Raw genomic sequence first — 24257 nt, forward strand, 5'->3', positions numbered from 1 at the left:
CAGATCATAATCCAAAAATTGCCCGAAGGCGACATCTGGTGGTTGAAATAATTAAAAAAATATCGCCACCATACGGGCTCCCTAAACTAAAACTTAAATTGCATAAAATAAAATAAAAATGACGTTAAGTCAAGTCAGAAATAATTTAAGTGTAACGTATTTTATTATTATTACACGTTTATAACAATAATAACATGTCTCATTAAATTCAGAAAAACATGTGTCTTCTCAAAAACTGAGCTGTAGTTTTTCTTTCCCAATTTGCCTCTTCTCAATGTTCTGGCCATCCTGTTGGGAGAAAAATAAATGTAAAATGAATTCAAAAAGTCAAGAAAGTTGCACATTTTTATTATTGTGAAGCAAGTCTAAAGCTTTTACATGTTTTTTTAAAAATATATATATATATTTTTTTTTAATTAAATTGAAACATGTGGTGTATTTATTTTACCATTGTATTTTATTTCCACTTTTTTTTTGTAACATTATCAAAGGGAGTCTCTTTAAAAAAAAGTGTAGTGATGCAGGTAGTGTCTCGCTCACCTCCACATCCTTCATGGAACTTTTCCTCGCCTTGAACCCTCGAACCACAAAGCAGATGCTGACACACAGCAGAAGAATTGCCAGAACGATCAGCAGCACGTCCAGCGTCGTCAACAGCCGCTTGTTTAAAAGTTTCATGTTGACCGTTAGAGACAAGATGGCGACGCCGTTGACGATGAGGGCCTCACCTGTGCGAAGAACGCCACCTTTTGGCAGTCGTCACTTTCCCGCTCGTTGCGGTCACACATCCAGAGGAGCGAGGCATGAGCGATGTCCAAACTGATCAGCGCGATACCGATGATGGCGAAAATGGCCGCTATTATATTCATGATCATAGTGAAGCTTATCTGTAAACAAAACAAAGCTTCAATCCTCGCACGACAAGCGTTCCTAATGACAAACGTACCAAGCAGGGGGAAGGACCCTGTCCGGTCACGATTGACATGATGCCAGTGATGATGAACTGATGAGAGATTTTTTTTTAAAACAATAATTATGTCTAAGTATGTTTCGCAGCTAAATTAAATATAGTTTTGACTACTGTACCACAGCCCCCAGCCAATAGAGGGCGCCAATGCTGGTCAGGTCTTTGGGACGTATGCTTCTACGACCTGGTGCGAGACCCACGTTGATCACACCGACCATCGTCTGGATGGTCTGAAACACAGAAAACACCAGCATGAGTCGTATATTTTAATATATTAATAATGTAAGAATTAGTGGTGTGTATTGGCAAGAATATAACGATAAGATGCGTATCACGATACAGTGGCCAAAATACAATATATTGTGATAACGTAGGAACAAGGATATATGTGTAGTATTGTCTGAGTACTTGACTCTGGTGTTGCAGACCACACGACTCTTGAAGAAGTCGTAACTGCTTTTATTTGTTTTGAAACCAAAATATGTCCAAACTTCAACTTTAAAAGCTGCTGGAGTCGACTGCATCCTCTCGTCCTCAGTCATCGCTGGTATTTTGCGGGATTTCATTGTTCCTTTAGCTGAATATGACTGCTTGGAGGTTTAATTCCAACACAAACAAGTACAAACCGGTCAATATAAGCCTGTCAATTTTAAATAAAATAAAAAAATTGGATATTGTTATTTAACTTTATCAAAATATGAACCTTAAAATATCTGTTGTACAAGTTCAAGATGAGTTCCCTCTGAATACAGTATTGGGAAAATCACTTTTGCGATATCTAAGTGTATCGATAATTTCTCTCGCCAAAAGAAGATCAACAATAACGTGAAATGAACGTTGATCTTTCTCTGGACACAATTTACAGGAAGATCTTGAAAATAAGATTTGGATTGATGAGGATTAATTTAAAAGTAACACTCGAGCTATTTCGATTTCTATGTTAATAATGGTGATAAAACATTTATATGTGAGTGATTTAAATGTTCAAGTCGAGTTGAGTGTTCTCACCCCCAGAGCTGCAGTCAGACTGCTCGGCCTCCAGCTTCCAGTCAAAACCTTGATCTTGTTCACCGAGGGAAACATTCTGCTCCGTCTCCTTCTCCGTCACTGCAGCTGTGATGGAGTTGTAGTGAAAGTCACACACGTCGAGTCATGGCAGAGCAAACATGGACACCGATATCAAGAAACATTCTTTTCTAACTCAAACACAGAGGTGTTGTGGAGCCGTGCTCCAGCTGAGAGACGTTTTTCTTCCCAGTGCAACATCAACTAAACCTGAAAACGGATCTTTAAACTAAACCCATATCGTCACACAATGCAACAATACTTCATAATGAACACAATCATCACAAGACCAGATGGACGGAGAATATCTGTACGACACAAAGACGACTTTGAACCAAGTTTATTTGTAGAAGAAAATAGAAAAGCAATATTAATTCCAAACAAACCACTGAACTGAGTAATGCGTGAAGAAAATCATCTAAGACACAAATCTTTGGCCAAGACACAATCCAGTAAATAACAACCACAAATAAGTTACCAGTGTAAATGTATAGTGCTTAAAATAAATTCTGGCTCTTCACACTGTGTATAAATGAAATTCATCCCAGGACAGTAGCAGAGATCCGTATTTTGTTCAGGTGGTCGAGTCATCCTTGTCTTCCAAAAGTGGACCGCAGATTTCTGGATCAAAGTCGACCTTAAAAAGAATCATGTTAAGTTCTCAGATGCTGAACCCAAGAGCAGACAGAGGCGAAGTTCCAGAGAGTACAAAAAGGGGTTTATTGGATGAAGGGGAAGCAGGTAGTTGAAGGGGAAGCCGTAGGGAGAGCGAGATCGGCGAGCTGGAGTGAGGGATCCGAGTTACTGCAGGCAGAGGAACAAAAGTTAGATGAGGTCCGAAAAAAACAACAAGAAACTTGAGTACGAGAACGAAGTAACAAATAAACTGAGCCAGTCACGTATAGTTACCACGGTAGAGTAAAAGACGATCTGGCGCCGACCGCGGAGAATCCAAGGGTTTATGAAGGGGGATCAGGAACAGGTGAGTGTGAGGCGGGGGGGAGAGAGAGCTGACGGAGACTGGCTTAAGGCAAGAGACATGGAAGGTGGGGTGAACGCGCATGGCTGGAGGCAGCTTGAGTGTGACAGCTGAGGGGTTGACGATGGAAACAATGGGGAAGGGACCAACAAAACGAGGGGTTAGCTTCTTGGAGCCAGTCTTTAAGGGCAGATCCTTTGAGGACAGCCACACCTGTTGGCCCACCCGATAGGCAGGAGCGGGAGCATGGTGGCGGTCGGCAATGCGCCGGTTCTGCTCGGCGGAGCGCAGCAGAGCGGAGCGTGCGACCCTCCACATCTTGCGGCAACGGCGGAGATGGTGTTGAACCGAGGGGACTGAGATATCCTCCTCCTCGGCGGGAAACAAGGGTGGCTGGTACCCCAGGGAACACTCGAATGGGGACATGCCGGTGGCAGCGCAGAACATGGAATTGTGGGCATACTCAATCCAAGAGAGATGTTCGCTCCATGCAGAGGGGTTGCGCGCAGTTACACAACGAAGTGCGGTCCCTAGGTCCTGATTAGCTCTCTCAGGCTGCCCATTCGTCTGAGGTTGGAATCCTGAAGACAGGCTGACAGAGGCTCCAAGTGCTCGGCAGAAAGCCTTCCAAACTTGGGAGATGAATTGAGGACCACGGTCGAAGACAAGGTCAGTGGGAATCCCGTGGAGGCGGACGACATGCTGCACAAGCAGCCAGGCAGTCTCTGTGGCAGTGGGGAGCTTGGGGAGGGCAATGAAGTGAACTGCCTTCGAAAATCTGTCCACCGTGAGTATCACCGTGTGGCCCCTAGAGGGAGGAAGACCGGTCACAAAGTCCAGCCCGATGTGAGACCAGGGCCGACCAGGAACGGGAAGGGGACGTAGCAGACCAGCAAGAGCTTGATGGGAGGACTTGGCCCGAGCACAAACCGTGCAGGCGAGCACGAATGCCCGAGTGTCAGCGTCCATCGCTGGCCACCAAAAGTACCTCTTCAGGAGGGACAGGGTGCGGACCACGCCAGGGTGACAGGCAAATCGCGATGTGTGGACCCACACCAGAACTTGGGAGCGAACCGCACTGGGGACGAAGAGACGGTTAGGAGGGCCGTTACCCGGATCCGTTTCGGTGACTTGGGCCTCCCGGATGAGAGACTCGATCCCCCAGGTGACGGCAGCAATCCTGAGGCAAGAGGGGGATAGGATAGTGTCAGGGGAAGCCGGTGCGTCCACAGGGTTGAACTGACGAGAGAGGGCGTCAGGCTTGACGTTACGGGAACCCGGACGGTAAGTGAGGGTGAAATTAAAACGTCCAAAAAACAGGGACCATCGGGCCTGGCGGGAATTAAGGTGCTTCGCTGCCTGGATGTAGGACAAGTTCTTGTGGTCGGTCCAAACCACGAACGGTTGTTCAGCCCCCTCAAGCCAGTGGCGCCATTCCTCCAACGCCAATTTTACAGCCAACAACTCTTTGTTACCCACATCATAGTTGCGCTCAGCAGGTGCCAGCCGCCGAGAGAAAAACGCACAGGGGTGAATCTTCTCGTCAGAGGCAGAGCGCTGGGACAGGACCGCCCCCACCCCTGTGTCAGACGCATCGACCTCCACGATGAATTGCCTGGACGGGTCAGGTTGGATGAGAATGGGGGCAGACGAGAAAAGTCTCTTTAGTTCAGAGAAGGCAGTCTCCGCCTCGGGTGACCAGGCAAATGGGAGGGCAGGAGAGGTGAGACGAGTGAGAGGGGCTGCAACCCTGCTGTAGTTCCGGATGAACCTCTGGTAGAAGTTAGCAAACCCCAGAAACTGCTGCAGTTTCTTGCGGGAATTGGGGATGGGCCAGTCTGTCACCGCACTGACCTTCTCGGGGCAGGTCCTCACTTGTCCGCTCGCTATGATGAACCCAAGGAAGGATACAGAGGTGACACTGAACTCACACTTCTCGGCCTTAACATAGAGTTTGTTCTCCAACAGCTGCTGAAGAACTTGTCGGACGTGCTGGCAGTGCTCCTCCTCGTTCCGAGAAAAAATAAGTATGTCGTCCAGATAGACAAAAACAGAGCGGTTGAGAAAGTCCCGGAGGACGTCATTTACGAGGTTCTGGAACACTGCAGGGGCATTAGAGAGACCGAAGGGCATGACCAGGTATTCAAAATGGCCGAGGGGGGTGTTAAAAGCAGTCTTCCACTCATCCCCTTCACGGATGCGCACCAGGTGGTAGGCATTGCGTAGGTCCAATTTCGAGAAGACTGTAGCGCCCTGCAGTGGCTCGAATGCGGAACTGATGAGGGGAAGGGCATACTTGTTCTTGACCGTAATGTTGTTGAGTCCCCTGAAGTCGATACAAGGACGTAGAGACTTGTCCTTTTTGGAGACGAAAAAGAAGCCAGCACCAACAGGGGAGGAGGAGGGTCTTATGAGGCCAGCCGAAAGAGAATCTTTGATATACTTCTCCATGGCCTCCCTCATAGGCCGGGACAAGTTATACAGGCGACTACTGGGCAAGGGGGCGCCGGGGAGGAGATCAATGGAACAGTCATAGGGGCGATGAGGGGGCAGGGTGAGTGCACGACTCTTGCTAAACACCTCCCCTAGGTCATGATAGGCTGGGGGAACCAAGGAGAGGTCGGGGGGTACTTGGAGCGAGGGAACACCTCCCTCTGCTGGAGGCAGTGCAGATTGAAGGCATGTGGAATGACAGAAGGTGCTCCAACTCACCACCTTGCCGGACGACCAGTCGAAATGGGGGTTGTGCCGCTTGAGCCAGGGGTAACCTAGGACCAGAGGGGTACGAGGAGACTGGATGATGTGATACTGAAGTTTATCATGGTGATTACCAGAAACAATTAATTCAAGGGGCTTGGTATGATGAGTAATAAGGGCCAGGTGGCGGCCATCTAGGGCGTTAGCGTTTAGGGGCGAGGGTAATTGTTCAAAGTGATGCCAACCTGAGAAGCGAACTTGGCGTCAATGAAGTTTTCGTCCGCTCCTGAGTCCACCAGGGCGGGTACCTGCAAGGGACGTCCGAGGAACAGAAGAGAGGCATCCAGGAGAGAGCGTGAACCGAGAGGAACGGGGACGGAAGGAAGCTGGCTCAGCAGGGCCCCGAGTCTCACTGCTGGGCCTTGTCTTTTGGTAGTGACAAACAGGTGGAGATGAGATGTCCGGGTTGTGCACAGTACAAACACACCCCGGTCTTTAAACGACGGGACCGCTCAGCTTCGGTGAGACGAGTGCGCCCCAGCTGCATGGGTTCCTCTTCGGGCACAGCACATCTCACGGGGGCAGATGGGGTAGCTCTCGGGAAGTGTGAGGAATAGGAAGTAGAGAGTGCTGGGGGTACGGAACTCCCTGTCTTCTCCCTACGCCGCTCACGTAGGCGGTTATCCAGCCGGATGGAAACGATGATAATTTCGTCCAGAGTCTCAGCCTCCTCCCTAGTAGCCAGCTCATCCTTGATGGGCTCACTGAGACCGGAAAGAAAAAGCCCACGTAGAGACTTATCGTTCCAGCCCTATCTTGCTGCATAGGTCCTGAACTCTACGGAGAACTCAGCTACACTGCAGGAGCCCTGGCGTAAGGAGATAAGGCGTTTGGCGGCGTCCCCTCCACGGGGTGATCAAAAACCTTCCTCATTTCCGCAACAAAAAGATCAAAATTATCCCTGACTGGAGAATCACTGTCCCATACTGCTGAGGCCCACGCTAAGGCATTACCCTTAAGTGACCCCATAATGTAAGCTATCTTAGCCTTCTCAGTGGGGTAGGTGAGGGGTTGTTGACTGAAAACTAGGGAACACTGGATCAAAAAGGCCCTGCACGTACCCATGTCCCCAGCGTAGCGTTCGGGCGCAGGAATGAGAGGCTCCCGGGCTCGTGGCAAGTGTGTTGGGGAAGTGGGGGCCCGGCGGAGGAGTTGTAGGCAGTGGGGGTTCCGGTGTGTGGGGAACCAATGCGTCCAGTTGTGCGGCCATCAGAGTGACTCGGGTGGCGATGTTCTTGAATGCTTCCATAGCGTCCCGGAGGGCTTGGCTGTGCTCGGCAATCTTAGTGCCTTGAGCGGCGAGCGCTCCGTGGACTTTGGCCATGTCCACTGGGTCCATCTTGGCCAGATCGTTCTGTTAAGTTCTCCGATGCTGAACCCAAGAGCAGACAGAGGCGAAGTTCCAGAGAGTACAAAAAGGGGTTTATTGGATGAAGGGGAAGCAGGTAGTTGAAGGGGAAGCCGGAGGGAGAGCGAGATCGGCGAGCTGGCGTGAAGGATCCGAGTTACTGCAGGCAGAGGAACAAAAGTTAGATGAGGTCCGAAAAAACAACAAGAGACTTGAGTACGAGAACGAGGTAACAAATAAACTGAGCCAGTCACGTATAGTTACCACGGTAGAGTGAAGTACGAGGAGAATCCAAGGGTTTATGAAGGGAGATCAGGAACAGGTGAGTGTGATTGGTGATGAGGACCAGGTGTGAGGTGAGACGACAGGAGGAGTGGCAGACCAGGGGGAGGGGAACACAGCAGGCTGCTGTGACCACAACAAATCAGAAACAAATAAATGTATCTATCTATCTATCTATCTATCTACATTATCTATCCATCCATCTACAGTATTCATCTATCTATAGTATTTATCTACAGTATCTATCTATCTATAGTATTTATCGATATATCCATCCATCTACAGTATCTATCTATCTACAGTATCCATCCATCCATCCATCTACAGTATCTATCTATCTATAGTATCTATCTATCCATCCATCTACAGTTTCTATCTATTTATAGTATTTATCGATATATCCATCCATCTACAGTATCTATCTATCTACAGTATCCATCCATCCATCCATCTACAGTATCTATCTATCTATAGTATCTATCTATCCATCCATCTACAGTATTCATCTATCTATAGTATTTATCTACAGTATCTATCTATCTATAGTATTTATCAATATATCCATCCATCTACAGTATCTATCTATCTACAGTATCCATCCATCCATCCATCTACAGTATCTATCTATCTATAGTATCTATCTATCCATCCATCTACAGTATCTATCTATCTACAGCATCTATCTATCTCATCCATCTATTTACAGTATCGATCCATCTATCTACATTAATATCTATCATCTATCTATCTATCTATCTATCTATCCATCTATCTACAGTATCAACCTATCTATTTACAGTATCGATCCATCTATCTACATTAATATCTATCATCTATCTATCTATCCATCTATCTACAGTATCAACCTATCTATTTACAGTATCTACAGTATCTATCTATCTATATATCTATCTATCTCCAGTATCCATCCATCCATCCATCCATCTACATTATCTATCTATTTATCTATCTATCTACAGTATCTATCTATTTACAGTATCTATCTCTCCACAGTATCTACAGTATCTATCTATCTTTCTAAAGTATCTACAGTATCTATGTATCTATCTATCTACAGTATCTATGTATCTATGTATCTATCTATCTACAGTATCTATCTATCTATCTGTAGATCGCTCTCTCTAAAATATGTCCAGTATTTACCTTTTCGTCTGGATTCTCTCTCTTCCTCAGAGCCTTGATGCCCAGCACAGAAGAGCTGATGGACAGACACAACTGAAGAGCCGACAGGATGATCAGCAAAGCGTTGACACCACACACAACCATCTATGGAGGTAAAGAGTTTTTTATCATTTTGTTTGAAATTGTAAAAGATTATCTTCGTCAAACTAGAACATTTTTTTATTATTTTGACATTAAAACCTTAAACTTATGAACTCTTGAAAATAATAAACTGTTTATCTCATACTTACAGTGAGGATAGATCTGACCTCAAGGCAGTTCTCCTTCATACGACTGGGTGAAGTCGGTTTCACGCTTTCTGAATAATAATCGTCACGGCACATCCACCAAAGTTCATAGTTTGCCATGTTGATGCTGTACTCAACTATTGCTGTAATGGCAAAACTAACTCCACACAGATTCAAAATCACATTGATGACGACCTTGAATGGAAATTGGAAAAAAAAAAGGGTGACGTTTGTCACAGAAAACATATCCATGAAATAATGACTTTATTGATGGTCAAGCTGCTACACATCAGTGTGGACGATGCAGATGTACTTTTGTTCAACATGCTCTCACCAGACAAGGACTTGGAAATCGGTTGGACAGAATGCAAGCGATTCCAGAGAGAATGAACTAGATTCAAACAAAAAGAAAAATGTATTTATTTACAAGTAATTTATTCCAGAAAGTTTAACTCTTCATAGTTACCAATCCTCCTTGCCAATAAGGGAAACTGTATGAAGCCATGTACAACCAAGCCAACTCACGGGAGCAGACCATGACCGTCCCAAAACCGATGTTGAGCAAACCAACGAGGATCTGCAAAGCCTGTCAAGAACAAGCAAATAATGAAGTTCTTGAAATAAACAAACCTTGATTTGGTTTCTGTTGTCCATCATTCTCTGTCATGCTGGATGAAAGTGTTTCTTCACAGAGCATGTATTTCTGTCACTCACCCCCAGAGTGGATTGAGAACCTCCCTGGACTCTGCTCAGGGTCCTGGACACGCTGCAGCACACGGGGCTGTAGCACAAGTTCTTCAGAATTTGGCAAATTGGAGGCAAACTACTCTTTGGGTCGGCTGTCACCGTGAACACCGTGGTGCCCTCGGACTTGGACATGGTCACAGACATCCTGCTGGATCCTTGAAGCTGAAAAAGATTTACAGTGAAGGACATGACTTGATTAATTTGTCACAAATTTGGCAAAAGATACGTTGTTTAGTTCATTAAAGAAAATAGTTGTTGCATCAAATGATGATGACAAATGTGACAAGAATATAAAATAGTAGCAATATTTATCTTCATCTTAGGTATTATTTTTAATAACATAACGATTCATTTATTCAGAAGTCTTTGGAAGAAACTTTAAAATCAGAACCAAAACATGAAGATATGTGTACATAATGACTTAAATGAACAAAATGAATCACAACACCATGAAAGCACCATAGTTTAATGATGGTATATCAAAGTGTTGAGAACAGAACACGCCTTTTGTCAACATCCAACTATAACCATAATAAAACCAACAGTTGTGACTCCTATGATCAAGTTTTATATCATATCTTCCCGTTTTAAATTTGAATGATAATTAAAAAAGCAGCAAAGTTTTAAAGTTCAACCAGGAGATACACCAGGTAAACAAACCAACTAGTAAAGAGCAGCTAAAATCACTTCATTCACTGGTAGATTTAACACTAAAACGAGACAATAAAGGTCAATACCTGCACAGAACCACTTCAGAAACAAGTAAAACACTGGATAAAATATTCCAACAAACTGCGCAATCACTGGATTAGGAAGAGAAACACTTCCCTTTAAGTGAAAGATCCGCCTCTTCTAGGAAGTAACAGCAATAAATATTAACCATTCCAGTGACACTCTTTTAAACTACATACAGGCTGCAAAGGTTTTTGGTCAAAAATGATATTTAAATATTTAAGAGACTGGCATTTTACAAACATGTATATGATTTCACAAAAAAAGGATTAGGGAAAAGTTGACTAAAATGACGCACAAACACATCACACTGAAGGTGTGGCTGAATATTTTGTTTACAAACATCTAGATGTATAAAAGGTGTCTGAATTATTGGCCAGCGTACTTCTCGTTATGACGTATTGAAACAACTTCTGAGCCGCTCTAGTAGAAGAACTCACATTTCCCCGATCCTCTTCACCAGCTGCCAGTTTCTTTCAGGATCAACTTTAAAATTCTGGTTCTTACTTTCAGATCTATTCATGGTCAGGCTCCTCCTTACATCAGTGATCTGATCCAGCCTTACACCCCAGCCCAGGTCTGTGGTTCCTCGCACACGGTTCAGGACCAGAGGAGAGAAATCTCTCCGGACTGTTGCTCCTAAGCTTTGGAACGATCTTCCTCTCTCTCTGTGTTTGATGATCTACTGACTCCTTCAAGAAACCTCTCAAGACTTTTTTATTCGTGCAGGCTTTTCCTTGATATTCTGAGACTCCTGTGTTTGTCTCGGTGTTGTCTTGACCTTTTAAATATATCTTTTATTGAGTATTGTTTTGATTGTTTAAGCAATTTTCTTTATTTGCTAAACATAAACAGCTTCCTTGGTAGCATTTTCTGAAAGCCAACTTGTAGGCTCGCTGCATTCTCTCTCCAGTAACTCACACAGTCATCAAAGTCAACATGAGCGGTGTCAAGTCAAAGAGCAGGTCGGCGAGCAGGTGTCGTGACCGCTCGAGGATGATGTAGTATTAGGGCGTGGCCTGTTGCCTCACAATTCGTGCAATAATATGCACTGTTTTGGTAAGTGACTCGTTCCATTCATTCTTCGCATTGTTCTGTCCAGTACCCTGCGGGTGATATGCAATACCCTGGTACCCTGCAATAGTTCTGTACAGCATCAACATGGCACACATTGGATTTTGGGACTTTTGCAATCCGGATTATTATTATAGATACCGGTCAGAAGATGTGCAACCATCTCCAACTCCACCCAGTGCTATGAAGGAGAACTGCCTTCGGGCATCGTCTGTGCTCGTTGTAAGTTTGAGATTAACATTTGTTTTTTTCGAGTTCCATCTTACAATGATGTGTTTTAATCAGAATCAAAAATTGATTGAAACTGTTTTTAACAGATATGTTTTGGCCCCGATGGATTGCATTGCAAACCATTTTTTTCTAGTTTGATGTAGACATTCCTACAATTTTAAACAAACAAAAAAAAACCTTCTTTGTCTTCATTGGTGGTTCTTCATGGTGTCAACGCTTTGCTGATCATCCTGTCGGCTCTTCAGTTGTGTCTGTCCATCAGCTCTTCTGTGCTGGGCATCAAGGCTCTGAGGAAGAGAGAGAATCCAGAAGAAAAGGTAAATACTGGACATATTTTAGTGATCAAATCACTGAGTCTCTTCCAGTTGTTTCTGTATCGACATCCATCACTTTCGCGTTCATACATGACAACAAACATGACTCACAAAGATCTTTTTAACACATCTGTCAGGAAAACATATTCTGAGTCCTGTTTGCCATAAAGGAATAATACAAATAAAACTGAATAGACGCATAAATTAAATGTTTTTTTATTTTTAAGGCTGACTTTGATCCAGAAATCTACAGTCCACTTTTGGAGGACAAAGACGACTGCACCGCCTAAACAAAGGGATGTTGACCTCTTGCATGCTGCTTTACAAACTCTGCTATTGTTCTAGGGTATCTTTCATTTATACAATAACGATGGGAAGAGATTTATAAACTAAACATTTGCATTTGTTTCTGCTTCATTTGTAATGTGCCTTATTGTCTTATGCCACTTAAAATGGAAACCTTTGTTTTCACAGGTAATTTGAATTATTCAGTTTAATTGTTTATGTGGACATTATATTTTATTGCCCTGGTAAATATAGTGGTATGTTTTCTTTTAAATAAATAAATACAAAAGTCATGTTTGTGTTGATTTAGTTGGATCTTACTTTGAAAATTATGAGATCAATGTTTTTTGTTTTATCTCTGGACTAGGTTCTAAAAACAAAGTAAACGTTGTGCTGCTGACTTCTCACGATACCAAGTAATCCATCCCTCTTTCAGCTGAACCACTGGTCCACAACACTGTGATATTATATTAACATGAACTTCTTTTTTTATCAATACTTTGTGTATGTGTGGCAATGTGCAGTGTTTAATATATGAAAATAGTTACTGCCCAATTTTATTTTACTTTATTCTGAATATTAGCCAGCCAGGAGGTGGCGCTAGAGACAAAGAAAAGGTGGAAGTCACGCTGAACCCTGAATCAAATGAGGCTATACTGCTGAGTACATGTGCTTGGGCCTGATCTCAATGACGTGCTGGAATGAATTCCAGAAAGAGGAGCGCCAACTGAGCCTGTTTTGGTGACTGATGTTGAATAATAATACAGGCCACACTATTTCTCTCGAGAGTCTTAAAGTCATGGGACCCACCTGTAGATATCAAACACTTGACAGAAAAACTACAAACAGCTGCTCACTGATGACAGTGTCCAGAGGATGACTGTCATCATCCATAATGGATAGTAGTTTGTAGTGTCTTCATTTTAATTTAATTCGATTTTATATGAATTGTTAAATCCCAACAAAGTTATCTTAAGGGGAGATGGAGAAGAAGATTGTGGGTTGGAAGCCTCGTCATAGACGTCATGAAGCTCATCAGCAAAAGGGGTTTGAGCTACAGAAACAAGCAGGCTGAGGCAGCATAGACACTGGACTATGACACTATTGATCATGGGAGATTTTTAGAAATAATTGTTTGAAATGACTTCTAATTGAGTAAGGTAGAAGTATTTCTATTGACGTTGCTTTAATTATTAATTTAAATATTTATCTCTTTGGTTTTCACTAAGGCTTTGGGATGTTTTAATTGCATTAAATTAAATCCTATAAAAAGTACGTCAGTTGCCTTTACAATTTTTCATATTTTCGTATAATCAATTTAAGAGCCTCTTACCCAGTAAAGAACAGATAATCACGACAACAAGTAGTAACTTTAGTTAAATGAGATTGATTAACACTAGTGTTTCATAGTTAATTAATAAGGCAAATTAAATTAATTATTATCCACGCTTAAATGTAATAGTTTCCCTTGTACTATAAAACAAAGGGTGGTGCTCCAACTTCAGGTAAATTTTACCTAGAGGCAATTTTAAATTTAAATCGACAAGAACTAAGATGTTCTGAAAATAAACCGTTTTATAAGGCATATATAATAACTACACAGTCAACCTCTGGACACTGTCATCAGTGAGCAGCTGTTTGTAGTTTTTCTGTCAAGTGTTTGATATCTACAGGTGGGTCCCATGACTTTAAGACTCTCGAGAGAAATAGTGTGGCCTGTATTATTATTCAACATCAGTCACCAAAACAGGCTCAGTTGGCGCTCCTCTTTCTGGAATTCATTCCAGCACGTCATTGAGATCAGGCCCAAGCACATGTACTCAGCAGTATAGCCTCATTTGATTCAGGGTTCAGCGTGACTTCCACCTTTTCTTTGTCTCTAGCGCCACCTCCTGGCTGGCTAATATTCAGAATAAAGTAAAATAAAATTGGGCAGTAACTATTTTCATATATTAAACACTGCACATTGCCACACATACACAAAGTATTGATAAAAAAAGAAGTTCATGTTAATATAATATCACAGTGTTGTGGACCAGTGGTTCAGCTGAAAGAGGGATGGATTACTTGGTATCGTGAGAAGTCAGCAGCACATAGTTTACTTTGTTTTTAGAACCTAGTCCAGAGAAAAAACAAGAAACATTGATCTCATAATTTTCAAAGTAAGATCCAACTAAATCAACACAAACATGACTTTTGTATTTATTTATTTAAAAGAAAACATACCACTATATTTACCAGGGCAATAAAATATAATGTCCACACAAACAATTAAACTGAATAATTCAAATTACCTGTGAAAACAAAGGTTTCCATTTTAAGTGGCATAAGACAATAAGGCACATTACAAATGAAGCAGAAACAAATGCAAATGTTTAGTTTATAAATCTCTTCCCATCGTTATTGTATAAATGAAAGATACCCTAGAACAATAGCAGAGTTTGTAAAGCAGCATGCAAGAGGTCAACATCCCTTTGTTTAGGCGGTGCAGTCGTCTTTGTCCTCCAAAAGTGGACTGTAGATTTCTGGATCAAAGTCAGCCTTAAAAATAAAAAAACATTTAATTTATGCGTTTATTTCAGTTTTATTTGTATTATTCCTTTATGGCAAACAGGACTCAGAATATGTTTTCCTGACAGATGTGTTAAAAAGATCTTTGTGAGTCATGTTTGTTGTCATGTATGAACGCGAAAGTGATGGATGTCGATACAGAAACAACTGGAAGAGACTCAGTGATTTGATCACTAAAATATGTCCAGTATTTACCTTTTCTTCTGGATTCTCTCTCTTCCTCAGAGCCTTGATGCCCAGCACAGAAGAGCTGATGGACAGACACAACTGAAGAGCCGACAGGATGATCAGCAAAGCGTTTACACCGCGAAGAGCCATCTATGAAGACAAAGAAGGTTTTTTTTTGTTTGTTTAAAATTGTAGGAATGTCTACATCAAACTAGAAAAAAATGGTTTGCAATGCAATCCATCGGGGCCAAAACATATCTATTAAAAACAGTTTCAATCAATTTTTGATTCTGATTAAAACACATCATTGTAAGATGGAACTCGAAAAAAACAAATGTTAATCTCAAACTTACAACGAGCACAGACGATGCCCGAAGGCAGTTCTCCTTCATAGCACTGGGTGGAGTTGGAGATGGTTTCACATCTACTGACCAGTAGCTATAATAATAATGCGGATTGCAAATGTCCCAAAATCCAATGTGTGCCATGTTGATGCTGTACAGAACTATTGCTGTAATCGCAAAAGTAACTCCACACAGATTCAGAAGCACATTGATGATGACCTTCAAGGGAGAAAAAGACAGTCAAAGAATTTCGTCGTACAAAAGAACTCTATAAAATAATGACTTTATTGATGGTCAAATACAAGCTGCTACACATCAGTGTGGACGATGCAGATGTACTTTTGTTCAACATGCTCTCACCAGACAAGGACTTGGAAATCGGTGGGACAGAATGCAAAAGATTCCAAACAGCATGAACTAGACAAAACAAAAGAAAAAAATCAGAAACAACAGATTTCAGCAAATATTTATTTTGTATTGTTATAGAAAATAGCTTTATGAATAAAGAAGATGCAGTCATATTTTTTTCAGTGCCAAGATTATTAAACATTATTTCAATATCAAACTTCTTGAATTGATTTAAAAAATGGACAATTGCAGATATGAAGAATATATTTTTCACACTTAATTTGCTCTTCATACTTACCAATCCACCCAGCCAATAAGGGAATCCATATTCATCCATTTGCCACCAAGACCCAACACGGGAGATATGCAAGATCGTCCCGAGACCGATGTTGAGCAAACCAACCAGGATCTGCAAAGCCTGTCAAGAACAAGCAAATAATGAAGTTCTTGAAATAAACAAACCTTGATTTGGTTTCTGTTGTCCATCATTCTCTGTCATGCTGGATGAAAGTGTGTCTTCACAGAGCATGTATTTCTGTCACTCACCCCCAGAGCGGATTGAGAACCTCCCTGGACTCTCCTCAGGGTCCTGGACACGCTGCAGCACACGGGGCTGTAGCACAAGTTCTTCAGAATTTGGCAAATTGGAGGCAAACTACTCTTTGGGTCGGCTGTCACCGTGAACACCGTGGTGCCCTCGGACTTGGACATGGTCACAGACATCCTGCTGGATCCTTGAAGCTGAAAAAATACATCGTTTAGTTCATTAAAGAAAATAGTTTTTGCATCAAATGATGACAAATGTGACAAGAATATAAACTAGTAGCAATATTTATCATCATCTTAGTTATTATTTTTAATAACATAACGATTCATTTATTCAGAAGTCTTTGGGAGAAACTTTAAAATCAGAACCAAAACATGAAGTTATGTGTACATAATGACTTAAATGAACAAATTGAATCATAACACCATGAAAGCACCATAGTTTAATGATGATTTAACAAAGTGTTGAGAACGGAACACGCCTTTTGTCAACATCCAACTGTAACCATAATAAAACCAACAGTTGTGACTCCTATGATCAAGTTTTATATCATATCTTCCCGTTTTAAGTTTAAATGATGGTTAAAAAATAAAGGGATTCAGCAGCAAAGTTTTAAAGTTCAACCAGGAGATACACCAGGTAAACAAACTAACTAGTAAAGAGCAGCTAAAATCACTTAATTCACCGGTAGATTTAACACTAAACCGAGACAATAAAGGTCAATACCTGCACAGAACCACTTCAGAAACAAGTAAAACACTGGATAAAATATTCCAACAAACTGCGCAATCACTGGATTAGGAAGAGAAACACTTCCCTTTAAGTGAAAGATCCGCCTCTTCTAGGAAGTGAAGTGCAAAAAATATTAACTATTTCAGTGACACTCTTTTAAACGACATACAGGCTGCAAAGGTTTTTGGTCAAAAATGACTTATAAATATATAGACTGGCATTTTACAAACATGTATATGATTTCACAAAAACAGGATTAGGGAAAAGTTGACTAAAATGACGCACAAACACATCACACTGAAGGTGTGGCTACATCTAGATGTATAAAAGGTGTCAGAATCATGGGCCAGCGTACTTCTCGATATGACGTATTGAAACAACTTAAATGTTCTGTTATTAATGCTTCTACAAAGATCACACAGAACTAGGCAGCAAGAATTCTGAGCAGCTCTAGTAGAAGAACTCACATTTCCCCGATCCTCTTCACCGGCTGCCAGTTTCTTTCAGGATCAACTTTACAATTCTGGTTCTTACTTTCAGATCTATTCATGGTCAGACTCCTCCTTACATCAGTGATCTGATCCAGCCTTACACCCCAGCCCAGGTCTGTGGATCAGAATCTACTGATGGTTCCTCGCACACAGTTCAGAACCAGAGGACAGCAATCCTTCATGGCGGTTGCTCCTAAGCTTTGGAACAATCTTCCTCTCTCTCTGTGTTGGATGGATCTACTGACTCCTTCAAGAAACCTCTCAAGACTTTTTTATTCATGCAGGCTTTTCCTTAATATTCTGAGACTCCTGTGTTTGTCTCGGTGTTGTCTTGACCTTTAAGTATATCTTTTATTGAGTATTGTTTTGATTGTTTAAGCCATTTTCTTTATTTGCTAAACATAAACAGCTTCCTTGGTAGCATTTTCTGGAAGCGAAACTTGTAGGCTCGCTGCATTCTCTCTCCAGTAACTCACATAGTCATCAAAGTCAACATGAGCGGTGTCAAGTCAAAGAGCAGGTCGACGGGCAGGTGTCGTGACCGCTCGAGGATGATGTAGTATTGGGGCGTGGCCTGTTGCCTCACTATTCGTGCAATAATATGCACTGTTTTGGTAAGTGACTCGTTCCATTCATTGTTCGCCTTGTTCTGTCCAGTACCCTGCGGGTGATATGGTGTCGGGACTCTGAGGCCTCCAGTGTTCCACACTCCAAGCTCGGACCATTGATTAACCCCTCAGGATGTGATGAAGGCGAACAAGTGGCAACTTTCTTCATCCGGGAAACACTGGTGAAAAACCTTTCCCTGGTCTGCCATGGAATACCAGAGGCTTCCAGCCCACAATCTTCTTCTCCATCTCCCCTTAAGATAACTTTGTTGGGATTTAACAATTCATATAAAATCGAATTAAATTAAAATGAACACACTACAAACTACTGTCCATTATGGATGATGACAGTCATCCTCTGAACACTGTCATCAGCAGGGGCGGACTGGCGTACGGGGCTACTGGGGATTTCCCCGGGGGGCGTGTGGGTTTTTGGGCCGGTGGGCCGACGTGCCGGGCCGTTATTATTATTATTTTTTTAAAGGCTATCTCATCGGCCAAAGGCGTTATGTTCCGCCTGTGTGACTGGGTCGGCGGCTATTGTTGTGATAGGTTCTCCATGTGTTCACCTTTCACTGTTTATGCTGATAGCCAATCACATTTCGTCTCGGTTGGTAAGTCCCAGCCATTTCTCACCTGTCAATCAAGCTTCTGTAGACGCGCTAGAACTTTGATATACAATTGATAACAAGCTAATTCTGGGAAAATGGAGCATAAAAAAACGCAAAGGTGCTGCTGAAAAGCTCAGGGATAAAAAAGAAAAATAATTGAGTCAACTTGCAGCTACAAGTTTTTAAATAATGGAACTATTTGGACTTCGTTCGGGACCGGTGTCCGCCGATGATGACGTACTCAGCAGTAGCGCTGGCAAAGATGGTGTTGACTCTGAGATGACAGAGCACAGTACAGAGCGAACGACCTCATGATAAGGTAAGTTATATTTGTAACTTGGTGAAAATTATAATAACGTTTAATCTAGACACTCACCAACTGGATGCGTCCTGTTTTTATCAACCTGCCTATGCAACAACTAAATTGTCGGGGTCTTATCTGGGAAATGGCACAAACGATTGTACAAATGAAATGGAAATGATGATTCAGCATCATTAGTGCATTCATAGCTAGTGATGAGAAGCATTATAAACTTTGTTATGTATGAGTTTAAGGTAAGGTAAGGTAAGGTATATACATACACTGACGATGATGCTGCTGTTCATAAAGATGGTCAAGACAAGGAAGCCAGTGCTCTTCATGCAGCAGTTGATAATTTCATCAAACCAAAGGAAAAAATATTAGAACTCTTCCTTCATTTTCACCCACAGCAAAAGTCAGAAAACCATGTAGTGCAGAGGGCATTTTTCTACAAACATGCATTTGCATGGCTTACACTAATCCTAGGGATAGCGGCTCCTTCATCACTGGCATGTCCAACTTAACACACATTCACCTTAGAGTCGATGAGCATGAGCAAATTGATATCCACCGAAATTGTGCCGAGGTATACTTCCTAAGGTCGTTTAAAAATTAACAATTAAGGATCTTCTCCTGGGACCTCAGATGTCTCCTCATAGACAGCAAGTCCTCAGATGGCGAGAAGTGTTAGAGCGGCGCGTCATAGACGTCATGAAGCTCATCGGCAAAAGGGGTTTGAGCTACAGAAACAAGCAGGCTGAGGCAGCATAGACACTGGACTATGACACTATTGATCATGGGAGATTTTTAGAAATAATTCTTTGAAATAACTTCTAATTGAGTAAGGTAGAAGTATTTCTATTGACGTTGCTTTAATTATTAATTTAAATATTTATCTCTTTGGTTTTCACTAAGGCTTTGGGATGTTTTAATTGCATTCAATTAAATCCTATAAAAAGTACGTCAGTTGCCTTTACAATTTTTCATATTTTTGTATAATCACTTTAAGAGCCTCTTACCCAGTAAAGAACAGATAATCACGACAACAAGTAGTAACTTCAGTTAAATGAGATTGATTAACACTAGTGTTTCATAGTTAATTAATAAGGCAAATTAAATTAATTATTATCCACGCTTAAATGTAATAGTTTCCCTTGTACTATAAAACAAAGGGTGGTGCTCCAACTTCAGGTAAATTTTACCTAGAGGCAATTTTAAATTTAAATCGACCAGAACTAAGATGTTCTGAAAATAAACCGTTTTATAAGGCATATATAATAACTACACAGTCATCCTCTGGACACTGTCATCAGTGAGCAGCTGTTTGTAGTTTTTCTGTCAAGTGTTTGATATCTACCGGTGGATCCCATGACTTTAAGACTCTCGAGAGAAATAGTGTGGCCTGTATTATTATTCAACATCAGTCACCAAAACAGGCTCAGTTGGCGCTCCTCTTTCTGGAATTCATTCCAGCACGTCATTGAGATCAGGCCCAACCACATGTACTCAGCAGTATAGCCTCATTTGATTCAGGGTTCAGCGTGACTTCCACCTTTTCTTTGTCTCTAGCGCCACCTCCTGGCTGGCTAATATTCAGAATAAAGTAAAATAAAATTGGGCAGTAACTATTTTCATATATTAAACACTGCACATTGCCACACATACACAAAGTATTGATAAAAAAAATAAGTTCATGTTAATATAATATCACAGTGTTGTGGACCAGTGGTTCAGCTGAAAGAGGGATGGATTACTTGGTATCGTGAGAAGTCAGCAGCACAACGTTTACTTTGTTTTTAGAACCTAGTCCAGAGATGAATCAATTAAAAAAAAAAAAACATTGATCTCATAATTTTCAAAGTAAGATCCAACTACATCAACACAAACATGACTTTTGTATTTATTTATTTAAAAGAAAACATACCACTATATTTACCAGGGCAATAAAATATAATGTCCACATAAACAATTAAACTGAATAATTCAAATTACCTGTGAAAACAAAGGTTTCCATTTTAAGTGGCATAAGACAATAAGGCACAATACAAATGAAGCAGAAACAAATGCAAATGTTTAGTTTATAAATCTCTTCCCATCGTTATTGTATAAATGAAAGATACCCTAGAACAATAGCAGAGTTTGTAAAGCAGCATGCAAGAGGTCAACATCCCTTTGTTTAGGCGGTGCAGTTGTCTTTGTCCTCCAAAAGTGGACTGTAGATTTCTGGATCAAAGTCAGCCTTAAAAATAAAAAAACATTTAATTTATGCGTTTATTTCAGTTTTATTTGTATTATTCCTTTATGGCAAACAGGACTCAGAATATGTTTTCCTGACAGATGTGTTAAAAAGATCTTTGTGAGTCATGTTTGTTGTCATGTATGAACGCGAAAGTGATGGATGTCGATACAGAAACAACTGGAAGAGACTCAGTGATTTGATCACTAAAATATGTCCAGTATTTACCTTTTCTTCTGGATTCTCTCTCTTCCTCAGAGCCTTGATGCCCAGCACAGAAGAGCTGATGGACAGACACAACTGAAGAGCCGACAGGATGATCAGCAAAGCGTTGACACCATGAAAAACCATCTATGGAGATGAAGACGGGTTTTTTTTTGTTTGTTTGAAATTGTAGGAATGTCTACATCAAACTAGAAAAAAATAGTTTGCAATGCAATCCATCGGGACCAAAACATATGTGTAAAAAACAGTTTCTATCCATTTGATTCTGATTAAAACACATCATTGTAAGATGGAACTCGAAAAAAACAAATGTTAATCTCATACTTACAACGAGCACAAACGATGCCCGAAGGCAGTTCTCCTTCATAGCACTGTGTGGAGTTGGAGATGGTTGCACATCTTCTGACCGGTATCTATAATAATAATCCGGATTGCAAAAGTCCCAAAATCCAATGTGTGCCATGTTGATGCTGTACAGAACTATTGCTGTAATCGCAAAAGCAACTCCACACAGATTCAGAAGCACATTGATGATGACCTTCAAGGGAGAAAAAGACAGTCAAAGAATTTCGTTGTACAAAAGAACTCTATAAAATAATGACTTTATTGATAGTCAAATACAAGCTGCTACACATCAGTGTGGACGATGCAGATGTACTTTTGTTCAACATGCTCTCACCAGACAAGGACTTGAAAATCGGTGGGACAGAATGCAAACGATTCCAAACAGCATGAACTAGACAAAACAAAAGAAAAAAAATCAGAAACAACAGATTTCAGCAAATATTTATTTTGTATTGTTATAGAAAATAGCTTTATGAATAAAGAAGATGCAGTCATATTTTTTTCAGTGCCAAGATTATTAAACATTATTTCAATATCAAACTTCTTGAATTGATTTAGGAATGGACAATTGCAGATATGAAGAATATATTTTTCACACTTAATTTGCTCTTCATACTTACCAATCCACCCAGCCAATAAGGGAATCCATATTCAGCCATTTGCCACCAAGACCCAACACGGGAGATAATCAAGATCATCCCGAGACCGATGTTGAGCAAACCAACCAGGATCTGCAAAGCCTGTCAAGAACAAGCAAATAATGAAGTTCTTGAAATAAACAAACCTTGATTTGGTTTCTGTTGTCCATCATTCTCTGTCATGCTGGATGAAAGTGTGTCTTCACAGAGCATGTATTTCTGTCACTCACCCCCAGAGTGGATTGAGAACCTCCCTGGACTCTCCTCAGGGTCCTGGACACGCTGCAGCACACTGGGCTGTAGCACAAGTTCTTCAGAATTTGGCAAATTGGAGGCAAACTACTCTTTGGGTCGGCTGTCACCGTGAACACCGTGGCGCCCTCGGACTTGGACATGGTCACAGACATCCTGCTGGATCCTTGAAGCTGAAAAAATACATCGTTTAGTTCATTAAAGAAAATAGTTTTTGCATCAAATGATGACAAATGTGACAAGAATATAAACTAGTAGCAATATTTATCATCATCTTAGTTATTATTTTTAATAACATAACGATTCATTTATTCATATGTCTTTGGGAGAAACTTTGAAATCAGAACCAAAACATGAAGATATGTGTACATAATGATTGAATGAACAAAATGAATCATAACACCATGAAAGCACCATCGTTTAATGATGATTTAACAAAGTGTTGAGAACGGAACACGCCTTTTGTCAACATCCAACTATAACCATAATAAAACAAAATGGTGTGACTACTATGATCAAGTTTTATTTCATATCTTCCCGTTTTAAATTTAAATTATTGTTAAAAAACATGGATTCAGCAGCAAAGTTTTAAAGTTCAACCAGGAGATACACCAGGTAAACGAACTAACTAGTAAAGAGCAGCTAAAATCACTTAATTCACCGGTAGATTTAACACTAAACCGAGACAATAAAGGTCAATACCTGCACAGAACCACTTCAGAAACAAGAAAACACTGGATAAAATATTCCAACAAACTGCGCACTAACTGGATTAGGAAGAGAAACACTTCCCTTTAAGTGAAAGATCCGCCTCTTCCAGGAAGTGACAGCAAAACATATTAACCATTTCAGTGACACTATTTTAAATTACATACAGGCTGCAAAGGTTTTTGGTCAAAAATGATCTTTAAATATTTAAGAGACTGGCATTTTACAAACATGTATATGATTTCACAATAACAGGATTAGGGAAAAGTTGACTTAAATGACGCACAAACTTTTCACACTGAAGGTGTGGCTGAATTTTTTGTTTACAAACATCTAGATGTATAAAAGGTGTCAGAATGATGGGCCAACGTACCTCTTGATGTGATGTATTGATTCGTTGAAACTGTCAAAACAACTTAAATGTTCTGTTATTATTGCTTCTACAAAGAACACACAGAACTATGCAGCGAGAATTCTGAGCCGCTCTAGTAGAAGAACCCCTGAGTTATCTATCATAACCTCAGGTTCTACGAGTTGGTGCGAAGCCCTCTAACGGCTTCGCTATTGGTTTACCCCAAGGCACCGCCTCGTCTCTGAGAAAGCTTAATGAACTCGCCACCCAGCAGGGGGCAGTCCACTTCCTATAAAGGCGGGAAGCACCCGCCGCACTTTCTCCAACTGAAAACTCAGCGAGAAGGGCGGCCGCTGGGCGACGAGGTTAGAGGGCTTCGCACCAACTCGTAGAACATGAGGTTATGATAGATAACTCAGGGGTTCTACGTCATTGGTGCTCCGCCCTCTAACGGCTTCGCTATTGGTTTACCCAAAAGGCGAAGCCTGACGGGATAAATGTACCCCCAGCTGGACGCCGCTCCTGAAGCAGCATCGCTAGGGCCCCACCGGCCCAGGATCCAAGTCCAC

The 24257-nt window shown here is 41.4% G+C and overlaps 4 protein-coding genes and 1 long non-coding RNA gene across 7 annotated transcripts; 1 reads left to right on the top strand and 4 right to left on the bottom strand.

Annotated features, from left to right (window-relative positions):
• Window positions 1–209: 209 nt before the first annotated feature.
• On the bottom strand, window positions 210–6954 carry LOC148062462 (uncharacterized). Its single transcript, XM_087778890.1, has 7 exons — window positions 6830–6954; window positions 1976–2080; window positions 1087–1197; window positions 947–1003; window positions 729–887; window positions 541–660; window positions 210–288 (listed from the first exon to the last, which is right to left on the bottom strand). The coding sequence occupies exons 2-7, from the start codon at window positions 2048–2050 to the stop codon at window positions 229–231; spliced, it is 582 nt and encodes a 193-aa protein (XP_087635016.1). The 5' UTR covers window positions 2051–2080; window positions 6830–6954; the 3' UTR covers window positions 210–228.
• Window positions 6955–7135: 181 nt separating this feature from the next.
• Window positions 7136–10424, bottom strand: LOC148062463 (membrane-spanning 4-domains subfamily A member 3-like). Of its 2 annotated transcripts, none has more exons than XM_087778871.1 (8): window positions 10313–10424; window positions 9543–9737; window positions 9295–9414; window positions 9163–9219; window positions 8832–9023; window positions 8563–8685; window positions 7381–7521; window positions 7136–7276 (listed from the first exon to the last, which is right to left on the bottom strand). In XM_087778871.1, exons 2-7 carry the CDS (start codon window positions 9717–9719, stop codon window positions 7429–7431), a joined length of 762 nt encoding a protein of 253 aa, XP_087634997.1. In that variant the 5' UTR covers window positions 9720–9737; window positions 10313–10424; the 3' UTR covers window positions 7136–7276; window positions 7381–7428. The 2 variants fall into 2 exon arrangements, with proteins under 2 accessions (XP_087634997.1, XP_087634996.1); XM_087778870.1 differs by having other exon boundaries at window positions 7381–7524; window positions 10313–10422.
• A 1293-nt stretch (window positions 10425–11717) lies between these two features.
• Window positions 11718–12504, top strand: LOC148062464 (uncharacterized). Its single transcript, XR_015713640.1, has 2 exons — window positions 11718–11929; window positions 12154–12504. It is a non-coding gene; the product is annotated as an uncharacterized LOC148062464 (long non-coding RNA).
• A 1897-nt stretch (window positions 12505–14401) lies between these two features.
• LOC148062465 (uncharacterized) lies at window positions 14402–17019 on the bottom strand. The gene is made up of 7 exons (XM_087812633.1): window positions 16916–17019; window positions 16189–16383; window positions 15941–16060; window positions 15655–15711; window positions 15304–15513; window positions 14978–15100; window positions 14402–14752 (listed from the first exon to the last, which is right to left on the bottom strand). Exons 2-7 carry the CDS (start codon window positions 16363–16365, stop codon window positions 14690–14692), a joined length of 750 nt encoding a protein of 249 aa, XP_087668759.1. The 5' UTR covers window positions 16366–16383; window positions 16916–17019; the 3' UTR covers window positions 14402–14689.
• Window positions 17020–20820: 3801 nt separating this feature from the next.
• On the bottom strand, window positions 20821–23812 carry LOC148062466 (uncharacterized). 2 transcript variants are annotated; one of them, XM_087778878.1, is made up of 7 exons: window positions 23710–23812; window positions 22607–22801; window positions 22359–22478; window positions 22073–22129; window positions 21722–21931; window positions 21397–21519; window positions 20821–21171 (listed from the first exon to the last, which is right to left on the bottom strand). In XM_087778878.1, exons 2-7 carry the CDS (start codon window positions 22781–22783, stop codon window positions 21109–21111), a joined length of 750 nt encoding a protein of 249 aa, XP_087635004.1. In that variant the 5' UTR covers window positions 22784–22801; window positions 23710–23812; the 3' UTR covers window positions 20821–21108. The 2 variants fall into 2 exon arrangements, with proteins under 2 accessions (XP_087635004.1, XP_087635003.1); XM_087778877.1 differs by lacking the exon at window positions 23710–23812 and adding an exon at window positions 23331–23433.
• Window positions 23813–24257: the final 445 nt, after the last annotated feature.

Source organism: Callionymus lyra, chromosome 17, assembly GCF_982586985.1.
Source record: "Callionymus lyra chromosome 17, fCalLyr1.hap1.1, whole genome shotgun sequence".
Taxonomy (NCBI): domain Eukaryota; kingdom Metazoa; phylum Chordata; class Actinopteri; order Syngnathiformes; family Callionymidae; genus Callionymus; species Callionymus lyra.

Excerpts from the sequence above, each read along its gene's own strand:
- LOC148062463 (XM_087778870.1), bottom strand. The coding sequence starts at position 9,719 with ATGTCTGTGACCATGTCCAAGTCCGAGGGCACCACGGTGTTCACGGTG. Across the intron at positions 9,220-9,294 it reads CTTATTGGCAAGGAGGATTG|TTCATTCTCTCTGGAATCGC; the intron begins GTAACTATGAAG and ends GTTTGAATCTAG. Across the intron at positions 9,024-9,162 it reads GATTTCCAAGTCCTTGTCTG|GTCGTCATCAATGTGATTTT; the intron begins GTGAGAGCATGT and ends TTTCCATTCAAG.
- LOC148062466 (XM_087778878.1), bottom strand. The coding sequence starts at position 22,783 with ATGTCTGTGACCATGTCCAAGTCCGAGGGCGCCACGGTGTTCACGGTG. Across the intron at positions 22,479-22,606 it reads GTTCTCAATCCACTCTGGGG|GCTTTGCAGATCCTGGTTGG; the intron begins GTGAGTGACAGA and ends TGTTCTTGACAG. Across the intron at positions 21,932-22,072 it reads GATTTTCAAGTCCTTGTCTG|GTCATCATCAATGTGCTTCT; the intron begins GTGAGAGCATGT and ends TCTCCCTTGAAG.
- LOC148062462 (XM_087778890.1), bottom strand. The coding sequence starts at position 2,050 with ATGTTTCCCTCGGTGAACAAGATCAAGGTTTTGACTGGAAGCTGGAGG. Across the intron at positions 1,198-1,975 it reads GTCTGACTGCAGCTCTGGGG|ACCATCCAGACGATGGTCGG; the intron begins GTGAGAACACTC and ends TCTGTGTTTCAG. Across the intron at positions 289-540 it reads GTTCCATGAAGGATGTGGAG|GATGGCCAGAACATTGAGAA; the intron begins GTGAGCGAGACA and ends TTCTCCCAACAG.
- LOC148062465 (XM_087812633.1), bottom strand. The coding sequence starts at position 16,365 with ATGTCTGTGACCATGTCCAAGTCCGAGGGCACCACGGTGTTCACGGTG. Across the intron at positions 15,101-15,303 it reads GGGCATCGTCTGTGCTCGTT|ATGGCTCTTCGCGGTGTAAA; the intron begins GTAAGTTTGAGA and ends TTGTCTTCATAG. Across the intron at positions 14,753-14,977 it reads GAGAGAATCCAGAAGAAAAG|GCTGACTTTGATCCAGAAAT; the intron begins GTAAATACTGGA and ends TTTATTTTTAAG.